The 19,689-nt window shown below is 47.8% G+C and overlaps 2 protein-coding genes and 1 long non-coding RNA gene across 4 annotated transcripts in view; 1 reads left to right on the top strand and 2 right to left on the bottom strand.

Moving 5' to 3' along the window:
* Positions 1-396: 396 nt before the first annotated feature.
* On the bottom strand, positions 397-12,347 carry CDKL1 (cyclin dependent kinase like 1). 2 transcript variants are annotated; one of them, XM_088058143.1, is made up of 9 exons: positions 12,161-12,347; positions 9,659-9,780; positions 7,716-7,788; positions 5,766-5,856; positions 4,777-5,067; positions 3,289-3,371; positions 2,855-2,911; positions 2,202-2,357; positions 397-1,319 (listed from the first exon to the last, which is right to left on the bottom strand). In XM_088058143.1, exons 1-9 carry the CDS (start codon positions 12,326-12,328, stop codon positions 1,212-1,214), a joined length of 1,149 nt encoding a protein of 382 aa, XP_087914269.1. In that variant the 5' UTR covers positions 12,329-12,347; the 3' UTR covers positions 397-1,211. The 2 variants fall into 2 exon arrangements, with proteins under 2 accessions (XP_087914269.1, XP_005528645.1); XM_005528588.3 differs by having other exon boundaries at positions 4,867-5,067.
* LOC106628451 (uncharacterized) lies at positions 2,312-8,725 on the top strand. The gene is made up of 3 exons (XR_001331834.2): positions 2,312-2,447; positions 6,472-6,596; positions 8,288-8,725. It is a non-coding gene; the product is annotated as an uncharacterized LOC106628451 (long non-coding RNA).
* Positions 12,348-13,720: 1,373 nt separating the features above from the next.
* MAP4K5 (mitogen-activated protein kinase kinase kinase kinase 5) overlaps positions 13,721-19,689 on the bottom strand; it is a 56,697-nt gene continuing 50,728 nt past the window's right edge. Inside the window, exons 28-32 of the mRNA XM_088057621.1 lie at positions 19,577-19,645; positions 19,062-19,154; positions 18,434-18,504; positions 18,143-18,198; positions 13,721-16,772 (exon numbers count right to left, since the gene is read on the bottom strand). Of these exons, the coding sequence (XP_087913747.1) occupies positions 16,685-16,772; positions 18,143-18,198; positions 18,434-18,504; positions 19,062-19,154; positions 19,577-19,645 (377 nt within the window). The 3' untranslated portion in view covers positions 13,721-16,684. The remainder of the gene's footprint in view (positions 16,773-18,142; positions 18,199-18,433; positions 18,505-19,061; positions 19,155-19,576; positions 19,646-19,689) is intronic.

Raw genomic sequence — 19,689 nt, 5'->3', positions numbered from 1 at the left:
CCCCTTCCCAGCTCCCTCAATCCCTCCTGGGGCTCCAGACCCTTCCCAGCTCCATTCCCTTCTCTGGACACGCTCCTGCCCCTCAGTGCCTTTCTTGTGAGTCAAAACTGCCCCCAGGATTGGAGGTGGGGCCTCAGCAGTGCCAGCACAGAGGGAACAGCTCATCCTGGGGGAGAACACGGCATTTTCAGTCAAATCCCTGGTTTTGGGGGTGGGGGAGGGCAGAAGGCAGCGACTCCAAGCAGTCAGATATGCAGTGCTGTCTCAGAGATGGTTTTCCATGTGTAAGGAAACATAAGGCCAACAGGCACACACAGGGGATGGCATCTGTCTCACTTAAAGGGCTTTTACTGTTGTGGAACACAAAATGTACTGGCAGAACATTTCTGCTGTAAGTGTCAGTAAAAGGAGGATGTTCTTGCCCAATAGTAAAGCTTTATATAGTAAAATACTTCCAGTATGTTGGAAAAAGAAGCTACATTTCTTTTATTCAAAATCAACACAATATTACATTCTGAGATTCCACAAACCCCAGTCGTTCTAATACAAACACTTGGGCAGAATTCCTGCCTGTGTCTGGCCAATGTTATAAATTACATTCATGATTAGTTTTGATAAAATCATTTTTGCAACTACAAGCAAGTGCCCTCACTCTTGTCAGAAGCAGAATTCAAGGACTAAACTTGCAGGAGCAGCTCTGGAAAGACTAAAGAAACAACAGGGATGTTGTTGCTCTGTTCTCCTGGGCGTGGTGCCTGCGGAGCCTGAGCAGTCACCAGCTCTGAGCTCACCAGCACATCTTCACCCCTTCAGCAGCACAGCAGGGACTTGGCCACACAGCTCCTCCCAGCAGGGGCTTGGGGCCAGGCTAAAGCAGGAGGGACTCGTGTATTTGGCAAGGCGGAGTTCTCCTGTCCAGTCTGAAATGCAGGGGACAGGTAGGCCAGAGTTTGAAATTTCATACTGTAAGCACTGGGTTGGGGTAATCCTGAACCAGGAGGCAGTCAGGAATTAAAAATGTATTTGCCTTTGTACACAGAACAGAGATGAGATTGGAGTTCTTTCTGCACTGCTTCCTCTCCATCAGTAACCCAGAGTAGAGACCACTCTGTACATGCCATAACTTTTAGTAATTTAGTTTTCCACTGCTTATCCTCCATTTATAAATCCTGGATGATTTTGAACAACCTGAGTTTTGATCTGCCCCCTGGTCAGATGTTTGGGAAGTGGTACTTTGATTTCCTTGTCTTGCAGCAGTTCTTCTTGCTGTCCAAAGCTGGGAGAACTTTGCTGCAGGTCAGCTGAGGCAGGTGCTGTACCTGAAGGAAAGGTTACACCATGACTGTTAGTTTGGAAAGGGAATAAAACACATGTGGAATCAAATTTTCACATGGAATATGAGTTATAAAACTATTCCTACTGTAATCCTCCACTTTCCAAGCTAAGATTATAAGGTTTTACAACTGGACTGCAACTAGAACAAGTCATTAAAGAATTCCATTAGGAAAGAAAAATATCCCAGGTCATAGAAATGGTAAATAAATCATCTTACTTCCATAGAAATGGAAGAGGCCAATCAGTCTGATGCAGGAATTGACACTCTGTAGCAGTTCTCCATCCCTCACCTCCAACTTCCCTGCCTGGTCCCAGCTCAGCATTAGAGCTGCCATGGGGAATTGGCTCACAGGAATAAAAAACTGTGCAATGAGTTGCATTGTGAGGCTGGATTTGGGGACTTGGGGAAAACCAGAGCAGCAAGGAGACGTTTGTTCAGCAGCTCCAGCTGCAGAAACACCCAGTGTGTGGAGTAACGTGTGGAACTGAGCATGGGATCGTGTCCCCTCAGCACTTACAACAGAAGTGGTCTTTATTCCATCTCCTCATTCAGGATTAAAAAGCACCAGAGTATTCAATCTTAAACCAGCCATGTGATTGTGTCCAGCTTGTTCAGCCTCCCGCTGCTCTTTGTCAGGAATGCACATTCCTGAATGAACCTTATCCTGCACGGGGCTGTGCTGTTTATCCCCAGTGCCCCATGGAGCCGCAGTGCAAAATCCAGTTTGTACAGAGTTACTCTTTAGCCAGGGGGTTTGTTTTCTCCTCAGGATAAAACCAACACCTGCCAGCACAGCCCACCCTGGGAGCCAACAAAAGAACAGCCCCCCTTAGGCACGGAATATTAAATACTATGGAAAGCTTACCCCTGGCATGTGCTTCCGAGTCAGCCTGGCTGGCTTCCGAGGGCTCTTTTCATGTTCTTTGCCCAGCTCTGCTGCCTCCCTAAAGCTCTCAAAATAGGGGTGCTGCAGCAGCTGCTCACAGCTCTGCCTCTCCGCAGGGTCCATCCGAAGGCAGCCCTTAGAAAAGGTGGAGAATGACACCGAGCACTCCTTACACAGTTCTGCACAATTCCTGCTGCTCCCCATGGCCAGCGAGTGTTCCCACAGGTATGTGTGTTAATAAGTTTTTAAATGGATTCTAAGAGCAGCTTTTCACAGTCAGCATGAAGCTGGAGGAGCAGCTAATTATACAATAATTACAAAAATTAATTATGGAATGGTTTGGGTTGGAAGGGACCTTAAAGACCATCTTGTTCCAACCCCCTGCCATGGCAGGGACCATTCCACTACCCCAGGTTGCTCTGAGTTCCATCCAACCTGGCCTTGGACACTTCCAGGGATGGGGAGTCCACAACTGTAGTAGGAATTGTGGCTCAAGGAACAGGTGCAATCACATGGAGCAGCAAACCAGGTCTGTTTTTCAATGAATCTCTGATAACTCAGTCCCAGACTCTCACACCAGATGATTTGTTTATCCCACTGCAGGGCTCTTCCACAAGCTGGAGTTTCCTTACCTTCATGAGAGTCAGTGCAGAGTATGAAATACTGGGGAATTTCATTTCCAGTGGTTCCTGCAGGGAAAAAAAACAAGTGAATGGACTCATATTAGCAAACTTTTCATTCATCAGGGTACCAAGACTCAGCTTTCCACAGGAACACGACCTGTTCCTCACAAAATGCCTCCATCACTCCGTGTGTTCAGAGGCCTGGCAGCACTGAGGATGTGCCACCAGAAATGGGGGAAAGCAGCAGAGATTAATCCTTTTTTGACTGCTTTTACACAAGCTGTAAGTTAAATGTCATGAGAGGTTCAGCCACCTCCAAATAATATTCTGGTGTACACTGACAAAGTAGAGGGCAAAGTTTTTGGATAGGGAAAAAACGCTGCACAGCAAAGGACTGGGCAGAGTGGAGAAGGGAGGGAAGTGCAACTGGAGGCAGCTCTTACCATGCTCTCTGGGTCTGGAATTCTTACCCCACTGAAGAATTGGTTGGTGCTGAAGACTTGCTGGTGCCTGGGAATGAGATCCCCTTTGACCAAAAATTAAAAAGAAAAAAAAAATTGGAGTAATTGACTTAATTTTACAGTGCCTGCATTGAACATGGCTGTATCCTCTAAGGCGGCTGATGCCATCCAAGACAACACCTGAAGAGGTGGAATATCACCAAGTGAGCCCAGGCAATGTTCTTTGTGACAATTAATGTCTATTTTGGCCACCAGTGATCCCACACCTGTGTGACCGTGCTGAAGGAAAGGCAGGGCCACAAGTGTTCCAGCTTCAGGAAAATTTAACTTCTTTTGGGTGAAATTCTCTTTGGATGCTCCTGAGGGTGCAGAACAGGAAAGAGCTGGAACACAGCCCCCCATGAATTTGCTGTAGCTGCTCCCCATGGCAGCATTTTTGAAGCTTGGAGCACCCCAGAGCGAGGAAAAAGTTAAAATCAAATCCATATCAAAATATCAAAGGAGCCAATACAATGCCAACCCCATAATGGCACAGCTTCAATCAAAGAGCTTTGCTCTGTGAACACTGCCTCACTCCAGCACCTGGATCCAACAATCAATGGGAATCTCCTCTGGCTGAAACTCTATTATTAAAAATAAATTATAACTGCCTAATATTGGCATTAATGAATTCTGGAGGGTAAAGCAATCGGTGATGAACTGTTTTTCTAGCTAAGGAGTTTATCTGTTTAAAACCATTAGTCACCTTTGTAGTTTTATAAACTGCTCAGTTAAAATTACAACTCTCTGTTCATTCCAACAAATTTCAGTTAAAAGTGGGGGGTTGTGTGTTGTCACCCAAGAAATCGGAAGTTACACACCAAAATTGAAAAGATCAATGGGACTGGATTAGTTTAAGTGTTATGTGGGATAATGTCTCTTTTATTTAACAAATTAATATGGAGTGGCTCCTAAATTCATTGATGAACAAGAAAGATGTGGAACAGACAAGCTGTGATGTTCACACTCCCCAGGATCACAGCCATCAACAGGCACCAACAACACTTTTGAGACCTCCAAGGCTGGGATGAATCGAATCCAGCTGTTCATGGACCACTTTGCTTGCTACAAACACCTGGATCTTCTAAACCTTTATGTAAAACACTCCTGGTCCTTTCTAATACAGGCACCTCATGTTTTTGTCTGTGTGGAGACAGCTGGAGTTGCTGTGCTCCCCTAGCCCAGCAATCACCCCAAGGGAGCAGGAGGGGTGTCCAGTGGTCACCAAACACATCCCACATCTCTAATCTGCCCTGCACCAGACCCAGCTTTCCAGAGGCCAGCACTGCCGAGGAGAGAGGAGGGATGGTTCCAGGCAGTCTGCAGGCAATGATCCCGATTCCCAGCCTGCTCCCCGGGGAGCACATTGACATCATGCCAGGAAAACCCAGCTCCTTCTTAAGGACAGGAACCCCTCAAATAAACCAGCACCTTCTAAAGGGAGAGATCTGCTGGGTAAATCCCCCCTGGCTGCTCCCCACTCGCTCCTGGGCAGGCTCCGGTGCTGCAGGGGACGCTCACCCAGGGTTCTGCGGATCAGGTACAGCTGGTCCACGTCCGACTTGCCGGGCCACAGGGGCACCCCCGAGAGCAGCTCGGCGAACACGCAGCCGATGGCCCACACGTCCACGGGCGGGCCGTACTGGGTGTCCCCCACCAGCAGCTCCGGGGAGCGGTACCACCTGGTGGCCACGTAGTCGGTGTAGTAGTCACTGGGACCAGCTGGGGCGGGGCCAGGGGAGAGACACAAGAAAAGGAACGTGGGATCAGAGCGATGCTCAGGAGCCAGCAGCACTTGGTACATTTTGGGGCATCTCCTGGGCAGGCCAGAGCTGCAGCAGCAGGGTGAGTCGCTGGCCACCAGCAGAACCCAACTTTGGGAATACTCAGGATCTGGTAAAAATCAAGACCGTGTTTTCCTCCAAATGAAAATGTGCAGAGCTCTACAGCAGGGCCCAGCAGCAGCTAGTGGGTAATTCTCAGAGCCCATGTGATTTGTCTGAAGAGGAGCTAAAAAAAAACAGATTAGGGGGTTTATTTACAACGGAAAATGTGAAGCCATTGTTTGCAGAGGCAGGCAGAGGGGCTCTTCCTGCCAGGGAGCTCCAGCTGTGTCTCCAGCACTGCATAAACAAGGGCTGGGCAGCTCCGAGACGCCCAAGGCCGACTTGATCCGTCCGTGCCAGCACCCCCAGCGGCTCAGCCGGCCCAGCAGGGAGCTCGGCGTGTTCACAGAAGTCACCGCGGCGTCTGGCATCCCTCCCTGTAAGGTTTAGGAATCCCTGCCCAGCCTTCAGCAGAGCTTCCCTGGAAAGACACACAGCCATCATACAGGATGATCTGCAGTGCGTCAGAGACAGGCAAGTGAGGGCTGGAATGGCTCATCCTACACCTGGAGTACATAAAGAGTCAGCACTCACTCAGGATTCGAGCAAATCCAAAATCGCAGAGTTTGATGACCGAGTGCTTTGTTATCAGGATGTTCTCTGGCTTTACATCCCGGTGGATGCACTGGAAGAAGAAAAAAGCAAGGTTAGAAGTACTTAACCTGTCCCTCAGATAAATTCAGCCACATCCCCTCGTGTGCTGTGGCAGGCAGTTGTTCCTGCTGAAAGGGAAGATGGAAGAATTTCTGAGTGACCTGTCCATAGCCCACCTTTGGGGAGAGTCACTGTGCAGCTCCCAGCTTCAGCTCTGGATCCCCTGCACAACACAGTCAGCTCCCTGAGCCCCCTGGGAAGTTCCTGCCCAATGATTTTGCTGACAAAGCTCAGCAAGGGCTCTGCTCAGCACAGGTGAGACACATCCAGAGCTGTGTCCAGCTTTGGGACCCTCCACAGAGGGAAGATGTGACTCCAGTGAAGGGACACTGAAATTTAAGGGACTGGGGTGTCTGATATCCAAGGAGAGGATGAGGGAGCTGGGACCATCAAGGCTCCAGGTGAAACTCTTTAATGTGTATTAAATACCTGATGGGAAGGGAGACTGAGCCAGGCTGGTCTTGGTGGTGCAGTGAAAGGACAGACCATGGGCACAAACTGAACACTCAAGAAATTCCAAATTCCATCTAAACCTAACCAATTTAGTTTATATTTTATTTTTTATTTTTATTTTATTTTTTTTTAGATACTGAAATCCTGCCTGGAAAGGTTTCTGAACAGCCTGTTCTAGCTGATCCATCTTGACTGGAAGGGCTGGATAAGATCTCCAGAGGTCCCTTCCAACATCAGCAATTCTGTGATTCTTTGGAGGTGAGCTTGTCCTTCACAACAACTGAATTTGGGCTTGGCAAAGAATTTCTGCTGATCAAACTAACAAAGACCTTTATTTCTTTTGCTCTGCTCAACTCACTGGGATCTCACTCATATTGTCCCTCTCCCATCATCACTTCAGAGCAAACACCTTGCACTTGCCAAGCTGCTGGTAAATTATTGTGTCTCCTCTGGAGGACTGAAATGCTGCTTATTAAACCACTGTCACAGAGTTCCAAAAAGGGCAGCTGCATAAAACTGTGATCACAGGTAATCAGCAGGTCAGGCTGCAGCATCTCATTGTTCCCTCTGCTCTCAAACTCCATTAAATCTTCCAGATTGAGCAAGGAAACATAAAAAAGGCACAAACCAACAAATCTTGGAAGCAGGAGAGACCTGTGGCCAAGTTCCTGTGGCTCAACTGGACATAATTCTCTCAGCAAAGACAAAACACCCATTCCAGGGCCATCTCCTGCCCCACTCTTAAATCTCAAATGTTGGCAGATGAACAAAACCAAAGACAATTAGAGCTAAGTTTGCCTAAAGACCTTCTCCAAAAGGCTCATTCTCCTTCCCTGCTTCTTAAAATGTTCCCACTGAAGTATCTGTCAAGCGCACAATTCATATCTCCAGAGAGCAGAGGAGGGAGTAAAGTGGGTTTACTGTCTCTAAGTTTTGAAATCTTTTCACTGGTGCCATGATTCAACCCCATGGCAGTGAACTGAAGGAGTTTCTGTGAAATCAGCAGCAGTTTGCCCAGGTCCCAGTTGATGAGCTGGTAAGGCAGGTTCCTGAAGGTCAGCAGTAGTGCAGGGTACAGGGAATCACACAAAGATCATTCCCATTCTCCTGGGAGCTTCTCCAAGGTCATTAGAGCAAATCATTACCCGACAGCCAAGCCCAGGGGCCTGTGTGACAGTGAAGGCAGCTGGTGTGGGTGTACACCAGTATTTCAGATGTGTTTCCTGTTGAAAACAGGAGATTCCATCTGACTCCATCCCATGAAATCATGGGAAAGCATGCAGCCATTTTCCTGGAATCAGGAAAATGCCAACAGAGCCCCCCTCTCTCCTCCAAGGCCATGTTCCAGCAATCATTAGTGCAGGCCAGGGGACTCACATTGTGTTTGTGGCAGAAGTTTACAGCCTGCAGGGTCTGCCAGGTTATGCTCTTCACCAGGTACTCTGGCACCCTGTTGGAAAAAAAAACCCAGAGTTTTATTTTGGCCATTAATAATAAATTTAGTGTTTTGGGGAAAATGAGTGCTGACATTGTCCAGGGATCTCTGAGCAAAACCATCAGGGATGTCAGGAAGCACTTCCAAAGCCAGTCAGTGCAACAAGACACGAGGATTTATGTCTGGTACCAGTCACAGCCAGCATGGGCTGCCACTGTGACCACACAGCCAAGTGTGTGGGTCCATATCAGATCCCATCCTACAATTCCTGGCAATGCTGAAATGCCAACAGCAATTTCTGCCTCAGCAACTCTCAGGGCTGGAGCTGCTGGAGTATCCATGGTATAACTACATGGAATGTTACTGTGGCACTGATTATCCAGAGTGGAGAGGTGAAAAATGGGCCAGAAAAGGGTGCTCAAACAAAAGAAATAAAGCTCTGCTTTGGTTTGGATCCCCCTCCTTCCCTCCCACAGCTGGCAAACACTCCCCAGCCTCCTCTCCTTTCTTTCAGTTACTGGGCAACAGTTCTTGAAGTTCCTTTGCTGTCTGTTGAAGGCTCTTCAACAACCCCAGGAAAGGCAGAAGTGACAATCTTGGCATTTTCCAACTCAAACACAATTTTATTTCACATGTTTAATGCTGAAAAGCTTCTGATTCATAATAAAGAAAAAAACTACCCAAAAATAAACCAAAGCAACACAAGCCTGAGTTTTTCTTTCAAGTTTGGCTTTCACTTTCAGTGGGTCAGTGATACTCTGCTGACGCTGTGAGATTCCTTCCAGAAACATCCCAGAATGATGGGAGTGCTGTTCTGACAGCTTGAAAAGGGGATAGAGTTGGTCAAATGAGCTGGAATCAGCAGGTGCCCACCCATCTTAACCTGACCACAAAAGACTTGACCATCTGCCCTAGCAGAGCTGAAAAGCAAAGCATGCAGCTAGCTGATCCATGTTCCTTCACACTGGGGTTGTTCTGATGAACAGTCAGCAAATGGGAAGCATTTCCTTCAAAAAGAGTTATCCATCCCCTCTTCAGATTCCAGGTGAACGGGTTCCCAGTGGGGTGGCAGCTGCTGGCAGCTCACAAAGCCACCAGTGATCAGCCTGCTCCGTTCTCCTGGTGCTCCTCAGCAGGGAGGAAGGGAGTAAATAACAAGCTCTTGTTTGCTCAACCCCCCATCAGTCTCCTGCAGGCAATTCACAGCCCCAGGCCTGTGCAATGATTTATGGAGTGTTGCTTAGCATTTCCACAGCACCAAGGCACCGTGGATAATTAGGGACAGCAGGAGTGGCGTTTACAAGGTGTGGACAGAACAAACCCTGTGTGGAGCTCACACTTGGTGTGAGCACCTGTTTGAAGAGAAGTTTTGCAGAAGAGGTGCAGGCACAGCTCTTAGGAATTACTCCTCACTCTGGAGGGCTGAAAGTGCTCAAAAGTGTAGATGTGGCACTTGGGACACGGTTTAGTGGTGAACACAGCAGGGCTGCATTAACAGTTGGACTCGATGCTCTCAGAAGGCTTTTCCAACCTAAATGATCCTACAAGTCCCTGGTTCTGTATTTGGGTTCCCCTGCCCCAGTGCTCACAGTGATGGGAGCAGAGGAAGCAGCAGGACACAAGCTGCTCCCAAGTCCTGGATTTGCTGCTCCCCCTCCAGCCAGAGCTCTCCCAAATTCTCGGCTCGGCGCTCCCGTCTCCGTGGTGAGCGGGGCCGTGCGGGAGGGAACACGGCTCCTGCGCCGCTCTTGTGCCACACCACAGCAACAGAGACAGTCCTGGGCACTGGGCTCAGAAACCTCTCCCGTAATTAATGGAATTCCTCTGAAAAGCCACAGGGCAGCAGCGCTGTGCTGGGAGCTGCCAGGGCACAGGGGCCACTCACCCGCGGGGATGCTTGTCCAGCTCGTGCAGCACCGTGTGCTCGCAGTATTCCAACACCAAGTGCAGCCGCCGCTTCCTCCTGAACACCTCCAGCAGGTTCACCAGGTTGGGGTGCTTGAGTTGCTGCAACACACAGGGGATGGGGTGGTCAGCAGCTGCACAGGGTGAAGCTGTGGGGGACAGACTTTTCCTGCAGGGTCACAATTCCTTAAGCTCAACCCTTTCTACAAGCACAGCTCAGCTACAGCTCAACCTCTGGGTACTTATTTTGGGAGCTGACCTAAAAGGGTGGACAACAAGCTCATCCCAGTGCTCCATCTAACCCTGCCCTCTGGCAGTGGGAAGCCATTCCCCCTTGTCCTTGGATATTGGGAATGGGGAACTCCTGGCTGGGAGGGTGAAGAAACCCTGGCACAGGGTGCCCAGAGGCTGCCCCTGGATCCCTGGAAGTGTCTGAGGCCAGGCTGGATGGGGCTTGGAGCCAACTAAGATAGTGAAAGGTGCCCCTGCCCATGGCAGGGGGTGGAGTGGGATGCTCTTTGGAATCCCAAACCATTCTGGGATTCTGTGGTTTCAAGACTCTGCGAACTCCCACTCCACATCGCTTGGCTCCTGGCCACAAAAATCCCTTTGTCTGCAAGGTGTTTACTGGGCAGAAAAATTATTTATCAGACCCATCATTTTCTAATGATGAAACACAATCTCACTCCATCTCTGACAAACAGGAGTTACCTAAGCCAGGAATTGCCTCAACAAACAAACAAAGAAACAAACAAACAAACAAACAGTTACTATTTGCAGAGAAAAAGCTGAAAAGAGTCAAGCAGGTCTGCACTTGTTAAAGTCAACAGTAACTCCAGCACAGATCCTGCTGTGTCTGGCTGCTGTGGCTTTGGATCCTTAAGGATGATGCAGTTCCCAGCTGCATTACAAAGGACTTCTGCCATGATTATTTTCCTTTTCACATGTTTAATATCACTTAAATCTTAATGTAAATCTAGCATTGTTTACTGAAATAATATAGCTACATGTCCTGTGTTTACTTTGTATAGGAGAAAAATCTAGGCTGCTTCTCCCCAAAATCTAACTGAAAAATATTTACTCTTTTTCCTAGATGATTGTTTTCCTAGGATAGCAGGTGTACAAATCATGAGCACCCAGGAAAAAGTGCAAAGAGGACACTTCCCATTCCTAGGAACAGGAAGCTGAGGGTACTGTGTGCCATCACCCAGCAGCAAGTTTGTAACAAAGAAAAGGAATTTTTTTTTTTTTTCACACAACGCATTCCTAAAGCCTCAGGAAACTATGGAGACCAGATGAACACACAAGTTCCTAAGACATGGGACAGAGTCTGCAGATGCATGAAGCAACAGGCACAGCCTTTGGCTGCAGAATCCTTGCCCAGAAACTGGAAGCGTGAAAGGAAACCTTACCCAATACTCTGCCCCTTTCTCCCAGGTCTCTCCTCATTTCTGCATGCTGGATAGACCTGCAGATGCTCCCGTGCTTTTATTTCCTCGGGAAAATAAAGCCAGAGGCTGAAGGAGTAACCCATTTCTGTGTGAGGATGAGCTCTCACAAAGAGGTCAGGAAAGGATCAGCAAAGACAAGGCTCACTCTGGTGCTGGTTCTGCTGATGTTTCCATGTGGAATTGCCGACCCTGCACAGCCCCTGGCATTCAATCCTCAGCTGGATCCTGCACAACCAGGGGCTCAGAAAGGGCATTTTAAGGAGAAGCTGGGGCAGATTTATCAATTGTGGAGCAGAGAGAGCTGTGTCCCCTGGCTGTCCCCCTCCTCATGCTGTCTAGCCTCACTCTTTGCCCACGTGTTTCACTCTGGCTCCAGCTGTTCTGGGGAATCTCCTGGACACAGAGGGGTGTGTGACATGCACCAAGGGCAGAGCTGTGCCCACACTGGCCAGGACATCGCTGACTCCATGGGGAATGAGCCTGGGTCAATCCCTCTGTTCAGGGCACACTGTGACTGCGCTGATGCTGCTCCTGCAGAAGTCGCAGGCACCTGGCTCATGGCTGTGTCTCAGCTCCCACCTGCTCCTGCCTGGGCTGGGCAGGATCACCCGGCACCGCCATCCCTGGACAAGCGGCTCGGACATTCCCTGGCACCGGCTTTCTGCCAGAGGAACTGACTGACCTGAGCACTTCATGGTGCTTCTTCACACCCGTCTCTTTGCTTCCCCCCTCACGACACTCCCATCACCTCACAGATGCCCTCATGCCCTGTCCCTTCATGGCCGCCCTCACACCCCGGCCCCTCACGACGCCCCGGCCCCTCAAGACACTCCATCCCCTCACTGCTGTCTTCACACCTTGTAGCCTCACGATGTCCCTTCATGGATGTCCTCACACCCTGTCCCCTCACGCCCTGTCCCCTCACGCCCGTCCCCGGCCGCTCGCTCAGGGCTCGCCGCTCCCCGCCGGGGGTCGCCATGGCGGGCACAGCCCGCGCGGGCAGCGGGGTCCGTCCCGCCGCCGCCGCCCACCTTGAGCATACGGATCTCCCTCAGGGCGATCTTCCGGATCACCGGATCCTCCTCGGACTCCAGGAACCTCTTGATGGCCACAATCTGACCCGTGTCCTTGTTGCGGCACTTGAAGACGACTCCGTAGGAGCCCTCCCCGACCTTGCCCAGCTTCTCGTAGCGCTCCATGGCCGGGTGGCCCCGCCGCGCTCCGCCGCCGCCTCAGCGCGGAGCCGGGGCGGGCCCCGGGCGGGGGAGTCTCCCCGGTGGGGACGGCCCCAAGAACCGCCCCGGGGACACCGCCACGGCCGGATCGGTCCCCAGGGAGAAGGGAGGGGGAGCGGGGGATCCCCATGGCAGCCGCTGGGGCCACACGCTGACTCCGCGCCTGACGATCTGCCCGGGCTTCGTGGAGCCACAGAACCACTCATGGATTGGGCTGGAAGGGAGCTTAAAGAGCATCCAGCTCCAACCCCCTTGCCATGATCATGCTGTCTTTGCCCCTCTCCGCCTTTCCAGAGGATCGCTAGGTTTGACTCCGTTTTCCGGCGAGGTTGGAAGAGGACAAGGACCCTTCCACAGGGTCTGCCAGCCTCAAGCAGCGCCCGCACTTCCCTCTGGCACCCGGAGGTTTTCCTGGAACATCTTCCCACTGCTCCATTATCTCAGGTCTCTGTCACTGAATGAGCTCCTGCCAGCAGCCAGACCCTTCCTTCGGTCCAGCTTTTCCATCCCTGCCCCTCCTGTGCACCCATCTGGGTCCTTGGCTCCTCATCCCTCTCCTCATCCCCTGACCAAGGTGGCCTTTTGTGAGGGTAATTGCTTTCAATATTAGATCTGAATATAAATGTGGGCACCTCACTCCATCTCCTGCCTCCTCCCTCCCCAGTCCTTGCCGGAGGTGCTTCCCAGCTCAGAACAAAGATCCACTAATTCTTTTTCTTCCCAAGCCATTCATCAGGGATGCGCAGTCCTCACATTTCAGCTTCCGAGACTGACCCCCATAGATAACAATCTCCTGCAGAGGAGGAATATTGCTGTATATTTATTTATAAATATAACTGCCAGTAACTGGCAGTTCTTGGTGTTATCCAAAGGCACATACATTATTTTTTTCAACCTCTTTTTCCCTCTACCTCAGCAGATCCCTGAAGATCTGGGATACAGCACCTGAAGCAACCAAAGTGTGAGGACAAGATGTGAACTGCTCTAGATCCTGCCGAGGCTGAGCCGAGTGTTTTCCTACTCAAAGCAGCCCTTTGAAACCCACCAGCCCCAGCTCTGTTCCCAGGTAAAACTCCAGCCTCTGCTTTTCCAGCCAAACATCTCCTGAGTGGCTCCTTGGTGTTTGTTCCCAGGTGACTGGCAGCAGGGCTGGGTCAGGAATAATTTGTCCCTGCTAGTCTGATTTCTCCCTCCTGTGCTGCCCCTGGGAGCTGCTGCTGACTCCCAGCAGTCTGGAGGATGGAGAACAGCGGCGCCAGGCCCTTCCCACAGCAGCCACAAAACCTGGAGAGCGGCATGATTCTCCCGAGATCCCTCTGACAAGGTATTGTTCCCAGCAAGTCACCACACCACAGATCAAATAAAGCAGTTTATTTGGCATAGACTGAACTGCAACAGAAATTCCCGTGGAACAAAGCCTGGTTATACAAACTGAACGAGTGCAGTTATGAGTCTCAGTTACACCTAACGACTAAACAAGGTAAAAAAAAACCACATTTCAGAGTCTCCCAGTCTTGTCCTTTCCATCCAGAGACACCGTGGCTCCCTGATGTGTTGTACCTTTCTTTTTTAAAGAGATGTCAGCACAATTCCAGCTGTAGTTTTCACTTGCAAGGAACTTGGTTAGGAAATCCAAAGAGATTAATCTACAGACTGCTCTTCCCATGCTGTTTGTACTTCCAAGAGCTCTAGGAGCCTGTTTTAAGGCTTTCAAGTCGTGCATCCAATAATTAAAGTTTTGATAAATGTTGAGCAAGGAAGGAGGGGCTGAGCAAGCTTTTGCTTCATCACCCCCAAGCTCCCCCTGTTAGGCTTTCTCAAGCCTGGTTTAAATTCCACAAAAACAAAGATACAGGCAATACCAGACTAAATTCAACAGTCAAACACAAATTATACTGGTCAGAGTCACCGAGGCTGGCTGGGTTGACTATGGAACACACAGATCTGCTCTGTGGTACGGAACAAAAGTGAGGTTTTACACTAGGAAACAGCATCTTGCAGATCATGCCAAAAAAATGCCACTGTCTATGAAACCAGCAGAAAGCATTTCACAACATGCCATTAGAAATGCTTCAACAGCTATAAAAGGTTTGCTTCAACGAGGATTTTCCTAAGTTTATTTTTTATGATCCAGCAAAACACCAGCCATTCGTGTCAAAGACAAAATACTTTCAGCTCGTTATTTCTGCATGACAGTGTCATGACCTAAGAGTTATTTACTCCAGTTATTCCCCATAAATATTCTGATTTTATTTACAGGTTTCTCTAGTCTTTTAGAGATCTCCTTTAAGTGTTTTTAAAGATGAAGCTGAAATTACTTTCTGTAGTGAATGAGGTAAATTAAAAAGTGTTTGCTCTACAATATCTACAACTGGCGCTTCACTTCACCTTAATTTTTGTTTTAAGGACCAGGAATGGCACCATTTGAGGTGGAGAAGTAATTTCAATACCAGAGAACTCTATTAAAAGACAAAAATCACACATCCTGCTTTTAATACTGCTGATCCAATTCCAGCTGACCACCCTTAAAGCACATTTTTCATGCTCTGTGGGGTGATTTGTAAATTTTATCTGTACACTTACTAATTATTAAGCTTTGACACAGTGTCAGAACTGAAAAGCTTGACTTGATTTGGATGTAAAGTCAGTAAGAATTAGTTTGGAATGACAGTGGCTAAAATGCTGTGCAGGGTTGTTTTCCCTCTGGACCTTCCCAACTTGCAGCTGTCCTGAGTAAGGAGCCGTCCCTGAGCCATCACGTGGGCCCAGGCAATTCCCTCCGTGTTAAATTATGGATCACGGAGCCAACACAGCACCAAAGCACTCCCAGCTCTCACACACCTTTCCTGCTCTGCTCAAATGACCTGGGAATTCCAGCCTCTCCTTCCTAGGCAGCAGATCTCAGGAGCTGAACAGGCATTTAATTAAAAAAATAAACCCCTTCAATTCCAATGTTTCTGAGCTGCTACTGCACCTGCCCGAGGAGTGTTCACATCAAAGCCAGCAGGGTAATGTGAGGTAGTAAAACCAGATGCTCTCCTGGAGTCAGTCTATATTTAATGGTACCTCAAGAATTTTAATTAATGAGGAAGACAAAAGGAACCGATGGGACTCTTCAATGGAGAAAGAGAAAGGAAAAAATAAAATGCAGGTGATGAAAGCTTGGATACAGAATACTGGTTCTTATCATGTTTATTTATACTCCCAGCTGGGGCAGCAGCCATTCCCAAAGCTCAGCAGCTGGAATGCTGCTCAGGCTCAGCTGTGGCTCCAGGCTCCCCTCTGGAATAGCATAAATAAACCACACGTCGTGGGCAGTCGGATACATGATACTTTCATTCATTAAGGATGATGACCTGCTACAATTTCCACTTCATGTCACAAGGCTTATCCCTAATTTATGAAAATAAAGCATATATGTTTTGTACATTTTTATATATATATATATGTATAAATATATATATAAAAAATACACACTGCCAGGCAACTTCACACTCACACACACACACATGGATATTGTACAAAGCCACCCAGGAGCAACAAGTCTGATATCAATATTCTACTTTGTGTACACACACCCTACGTCTAGGAAGTAAGAAAATCCCTTTTATGGCAATTCTGCAGGCAGAAAAATCAGTACAAAATACTTTGTTGTACAAAACGGCTTTTTTTTTTATACAGGATCACCCAACACGGTAACACACCCCTCAGTAATGCACTACATCCCTACAAGGAAAAAAAAGAATAATCAAATCTTTATACAATTGTAAAAAAAAAAAAAAAAAGTAAGCTGCTCTGCAACCTTCCTTTGCTAAAAGTTAGACATTACCCCATCCTAGCAGCAGATTAATAAATAAGGATTAAATAATCTATTATACAAAGCCATACCCAATGGCAGATTTAAAACCAAAAAGCTTTGCAGATACTTTCACTTCCTACACAAATCTTTGTTTTATTAAGAATAAGACTCAGTATAAAACAGGGCAACAGACAGCACTAGATCTGTATCTACAGAATAAAAGGAAAATCCAAGGGAAGGGAATATTTAACAGTTTATGGCACCTTTACTGCAGAACATGTTTCAAGGCTCTGTTTCCCTAGAACTAATGAGTAAAGGGCTCTTTATCTCAGCTTTTATTAAGCAAACTCGATATAACCAACCACACAGTGGCAAGAGACAGAACCAGCTGTTCCCAGCTGCAAAAATGGATTGATTCCCACCCTAAAAACCAACACAATTCCATTGCCAAGACAAGAAAGGGCAAGTCCCGGTTTCCTGGCGCTCCTGGGTCCCTCTGCTGTTTGGTGGGTGAGTGCTGCTCAGTAACTGTTTTCATGTCCAGCCAGGATGTACAGGTTGCTGTGAGCTGTGGGGTTTTCTGTGGGCCTGCTCTCCAGCACAACCACTCTGCAACCAAACACAAACGGGATTCACAGTCAGGGGTAAAAACCAGCTCTTGGTGTAATTCTTGAGGAGGAAACTCAGGGGTTTCTACAGATTGGAGATCGAGGTTCCCCCAAATATCCTGGGTGTTTCATTCTTTAACCAGTTCCCTCATTTTCCAGCATCACTTCTGATAAAAACACTGAAGGACAAGATACAGTGGAAGGGTTGGAATTGGATGATTTTTAAGGTCCCTTCCGACCCAATCTGTAATTCCATGATCCCATCATCTGCAGCCCAAATGTTTATCCCTCCTACATCTGACAAGCAACCTCAACAATTCTCCTCCCTGCTAAATATTTATCACCTCATGGGCTCACAGGGATCACCATCTCTGCCTTTGTCCTGCTGGATCATGTTCCTGTGGGCCACTCTGCAAAACTGTTCTCTCCCTGTCTTGGCACACTGACCACTGCTGGGCCTTGACCTCCCCTCTCCCTCCCAAATGCTGAGCATTTCTCTGCACCACTTCCTCTTGTTTTTAGGATTAAACTTGTCTCTGCCTTTTGTTTTCCTCAAAGAGTTTTCAAATGAAGTCTCTGAACAGCCTCTGTCCCTGATCCTCACTCTGCACCTGAGCAGTTCTAGAGTGATCCAAGGTGAACAGGGGATTCCAAATCTCACTGGAATGGCAGGAAAAGCTCCTGCTCCATTTGTACAGAGATGGAAAACACAAACCAAAGGGTTTGGCAGTTCCAAATGAGGGACCCAGATGAGGGAGCAGAGGATCAGGGATTCCAAAGCAGGGGGGTGCTAAAGGCTCTGGGCCACCTGGTCTAGAGGAAGGTGGCTCTGCCCAGGGGTGGAACAAGATGAGCTTTAGGGTCCCTTCCAACCCAAACCAGCCTGGGATTCTGTGACTGGAAGTGATTGCTGGACTCATCCCTGTCTATTCCTACATTTATCCCCCTGGCTGGCTGAGAATCCACAAGTGAATGTGTCCAACCTGGGGCAGCTTCTGCTGCAATCCTGGGGACAGCTGCACCTCTTTCCACCTGTGCAGCTGGAAGGGATCAGCTGGATCTTACAGGGAATGTGTGGATTTGGAGCACTGATTAAAACCTGAGTGACTTCTAGTTTGCTACTTCCAGAGCAGCCAAGTTTGTTTTTAACTGCCTGCTGCCAAGAGAATTCCCAGCTCACCAGGACAATCCAAAAACAGGAGAAGGCTTTTCCAGAAGTGCACTGGGCACCCTGCAAGCCAAGAGCATCTCCGTCCCTGCCACTTGGTGCCCACAGACAGAGCTGTGCTGGGCTGGAAGCCAGGCCCAGCTGGGAACTAGAAAAGCTGGTTTAAATAAAACAAAAGGTTTCTGTTTCTGCAGGGAGATTACCTGTCTGAGCCCAGCAGGCGGAAAACCCTGGTTTCATCAGATATCTCCTGGGTCACCTGCAGAAAAATGCAGATATTCAGATCCATTTCAGCAGCAAAAGGCAATTTATTGGTCTGACTTGGAAGGAAAGAAACATTCAGATGCAATTTAATGCAAAGTACAGGACTGAAATGGATAAACTGATGTTAAGCATTGTAGAATGTGAATATTCTCACTTGGGAAGCAGAGAGAAAAGCCAAAAGATCCAGTGGTAAATAAAGAACAGGAGGAATTAAGCTGGAGATCACTTACTTCATCTGACTTGAAGCTCTTGCCCTGCATGCCATGTTTCCAGAAGGCCAGCACACTGTCCTGAAGGCACACTGCAAAGGAGGGACACAATCACACCCCATTCCCTGGATCCTTGTTTTCCCAATGCCTCTGGAGAAGTCCTCAGGAAGTGTAAAAATAAACACTGCCAAGCAAAGCACCGTGGGCTGCTGGAAATGACACATCACCTGAATTATTACAGTTACTTCCAAATAGATAAATGATGGAAAATGGGGGTTTTCCATTCAGGGACAGAGAGAGCACAGAGCTGCCAGCTCTGAGTGATTTAATTCTGTGATTTTGAGTTTATTACAGCAGAAATTCTTGTTTGACAGCTACAATTCAAATTTTAAAAAAACTCCTTTCCTAGTCTAAAGATAGCAGCTTGAGAATTAGATTCAAATATTATTACCATATTAAAAAATGTATGTGCTATTACTGCAAATAAAATCTTAACTTTTAGAAGGCTAACAAAGATTTATGTATTACCAAACCACTTTTTCCTGCCCAAATTTTGTTCTCATTGCTATGGAAATGACCAGAAACCAGTCAGGCTTTCAACAGTGAGTTCTTAAACCCCTGAGAGATACCAGAGCAGCAAATTACTCACCCACTGACTCGATGCAGAAATCAAAGCTCAGCTCAGAGGCCAATTTCTTGCTTGACTTCAATTTCCCTTGCAAATTCACTATTTTCACAAATTCTCAAGAGAAACAGAAAAATCAGCATTAAAACCCTCTACTGAAAAGGATTTAAGTGTAAAATACAATTTTAATCTTTCAGGCACAAAGAAACACCCAAACTTAATATCTACAGCATTTGCCTAAAATGAACACAAGAGCATCCTTCTCTCCAAATAAATACAGGAAACTTTGTGCCACTTGCTGTGGTTTTTAGACTGACACAGTGATGCACACATGAAGAGGGAAAATGGAATTAAAAAAGCCAGAATGAAATCCCACTTATCCAAACTATCTTTTTGGAAATATTACAACACAAATTAATAATGTAGGGAGGAAAAAAAAAACAAACAAAAAACTCGTGGTGAAGTTCAAATCAACAACTGTGGCAGCCCAAGTTTTGCATGAGGTGTAGTGAATTATCCAAGAGTTTTGTGTTACTCACTGTCCAGGCAGACCAGGACAGTGTCTCTCTCCAGCTGTGTCACGTGAATGGCATCCAACTGCTGATTGCCTGGGGAAAAAAACAGATTATTTTATATTTTATATCACATCAAG

This window comes from Pseudopodoces humilis, chromosome 7, assembly GCF_049639895.1.
Source record: "Pseudopodoces humilis isolate 2021_Gansu_Grassland_sample_001 chromosome 7, ASM4963989v1, whole genome shotgun sequence".
NCBI lineage: Eukaryota > Metazoa > Chordata > Aves > Passeriformes > Paridae > Pseudopodoces > Pseudopodoces humilis.
This window is presented reverse-complemented; position numbering and strand designations above follow the sequence as displayed.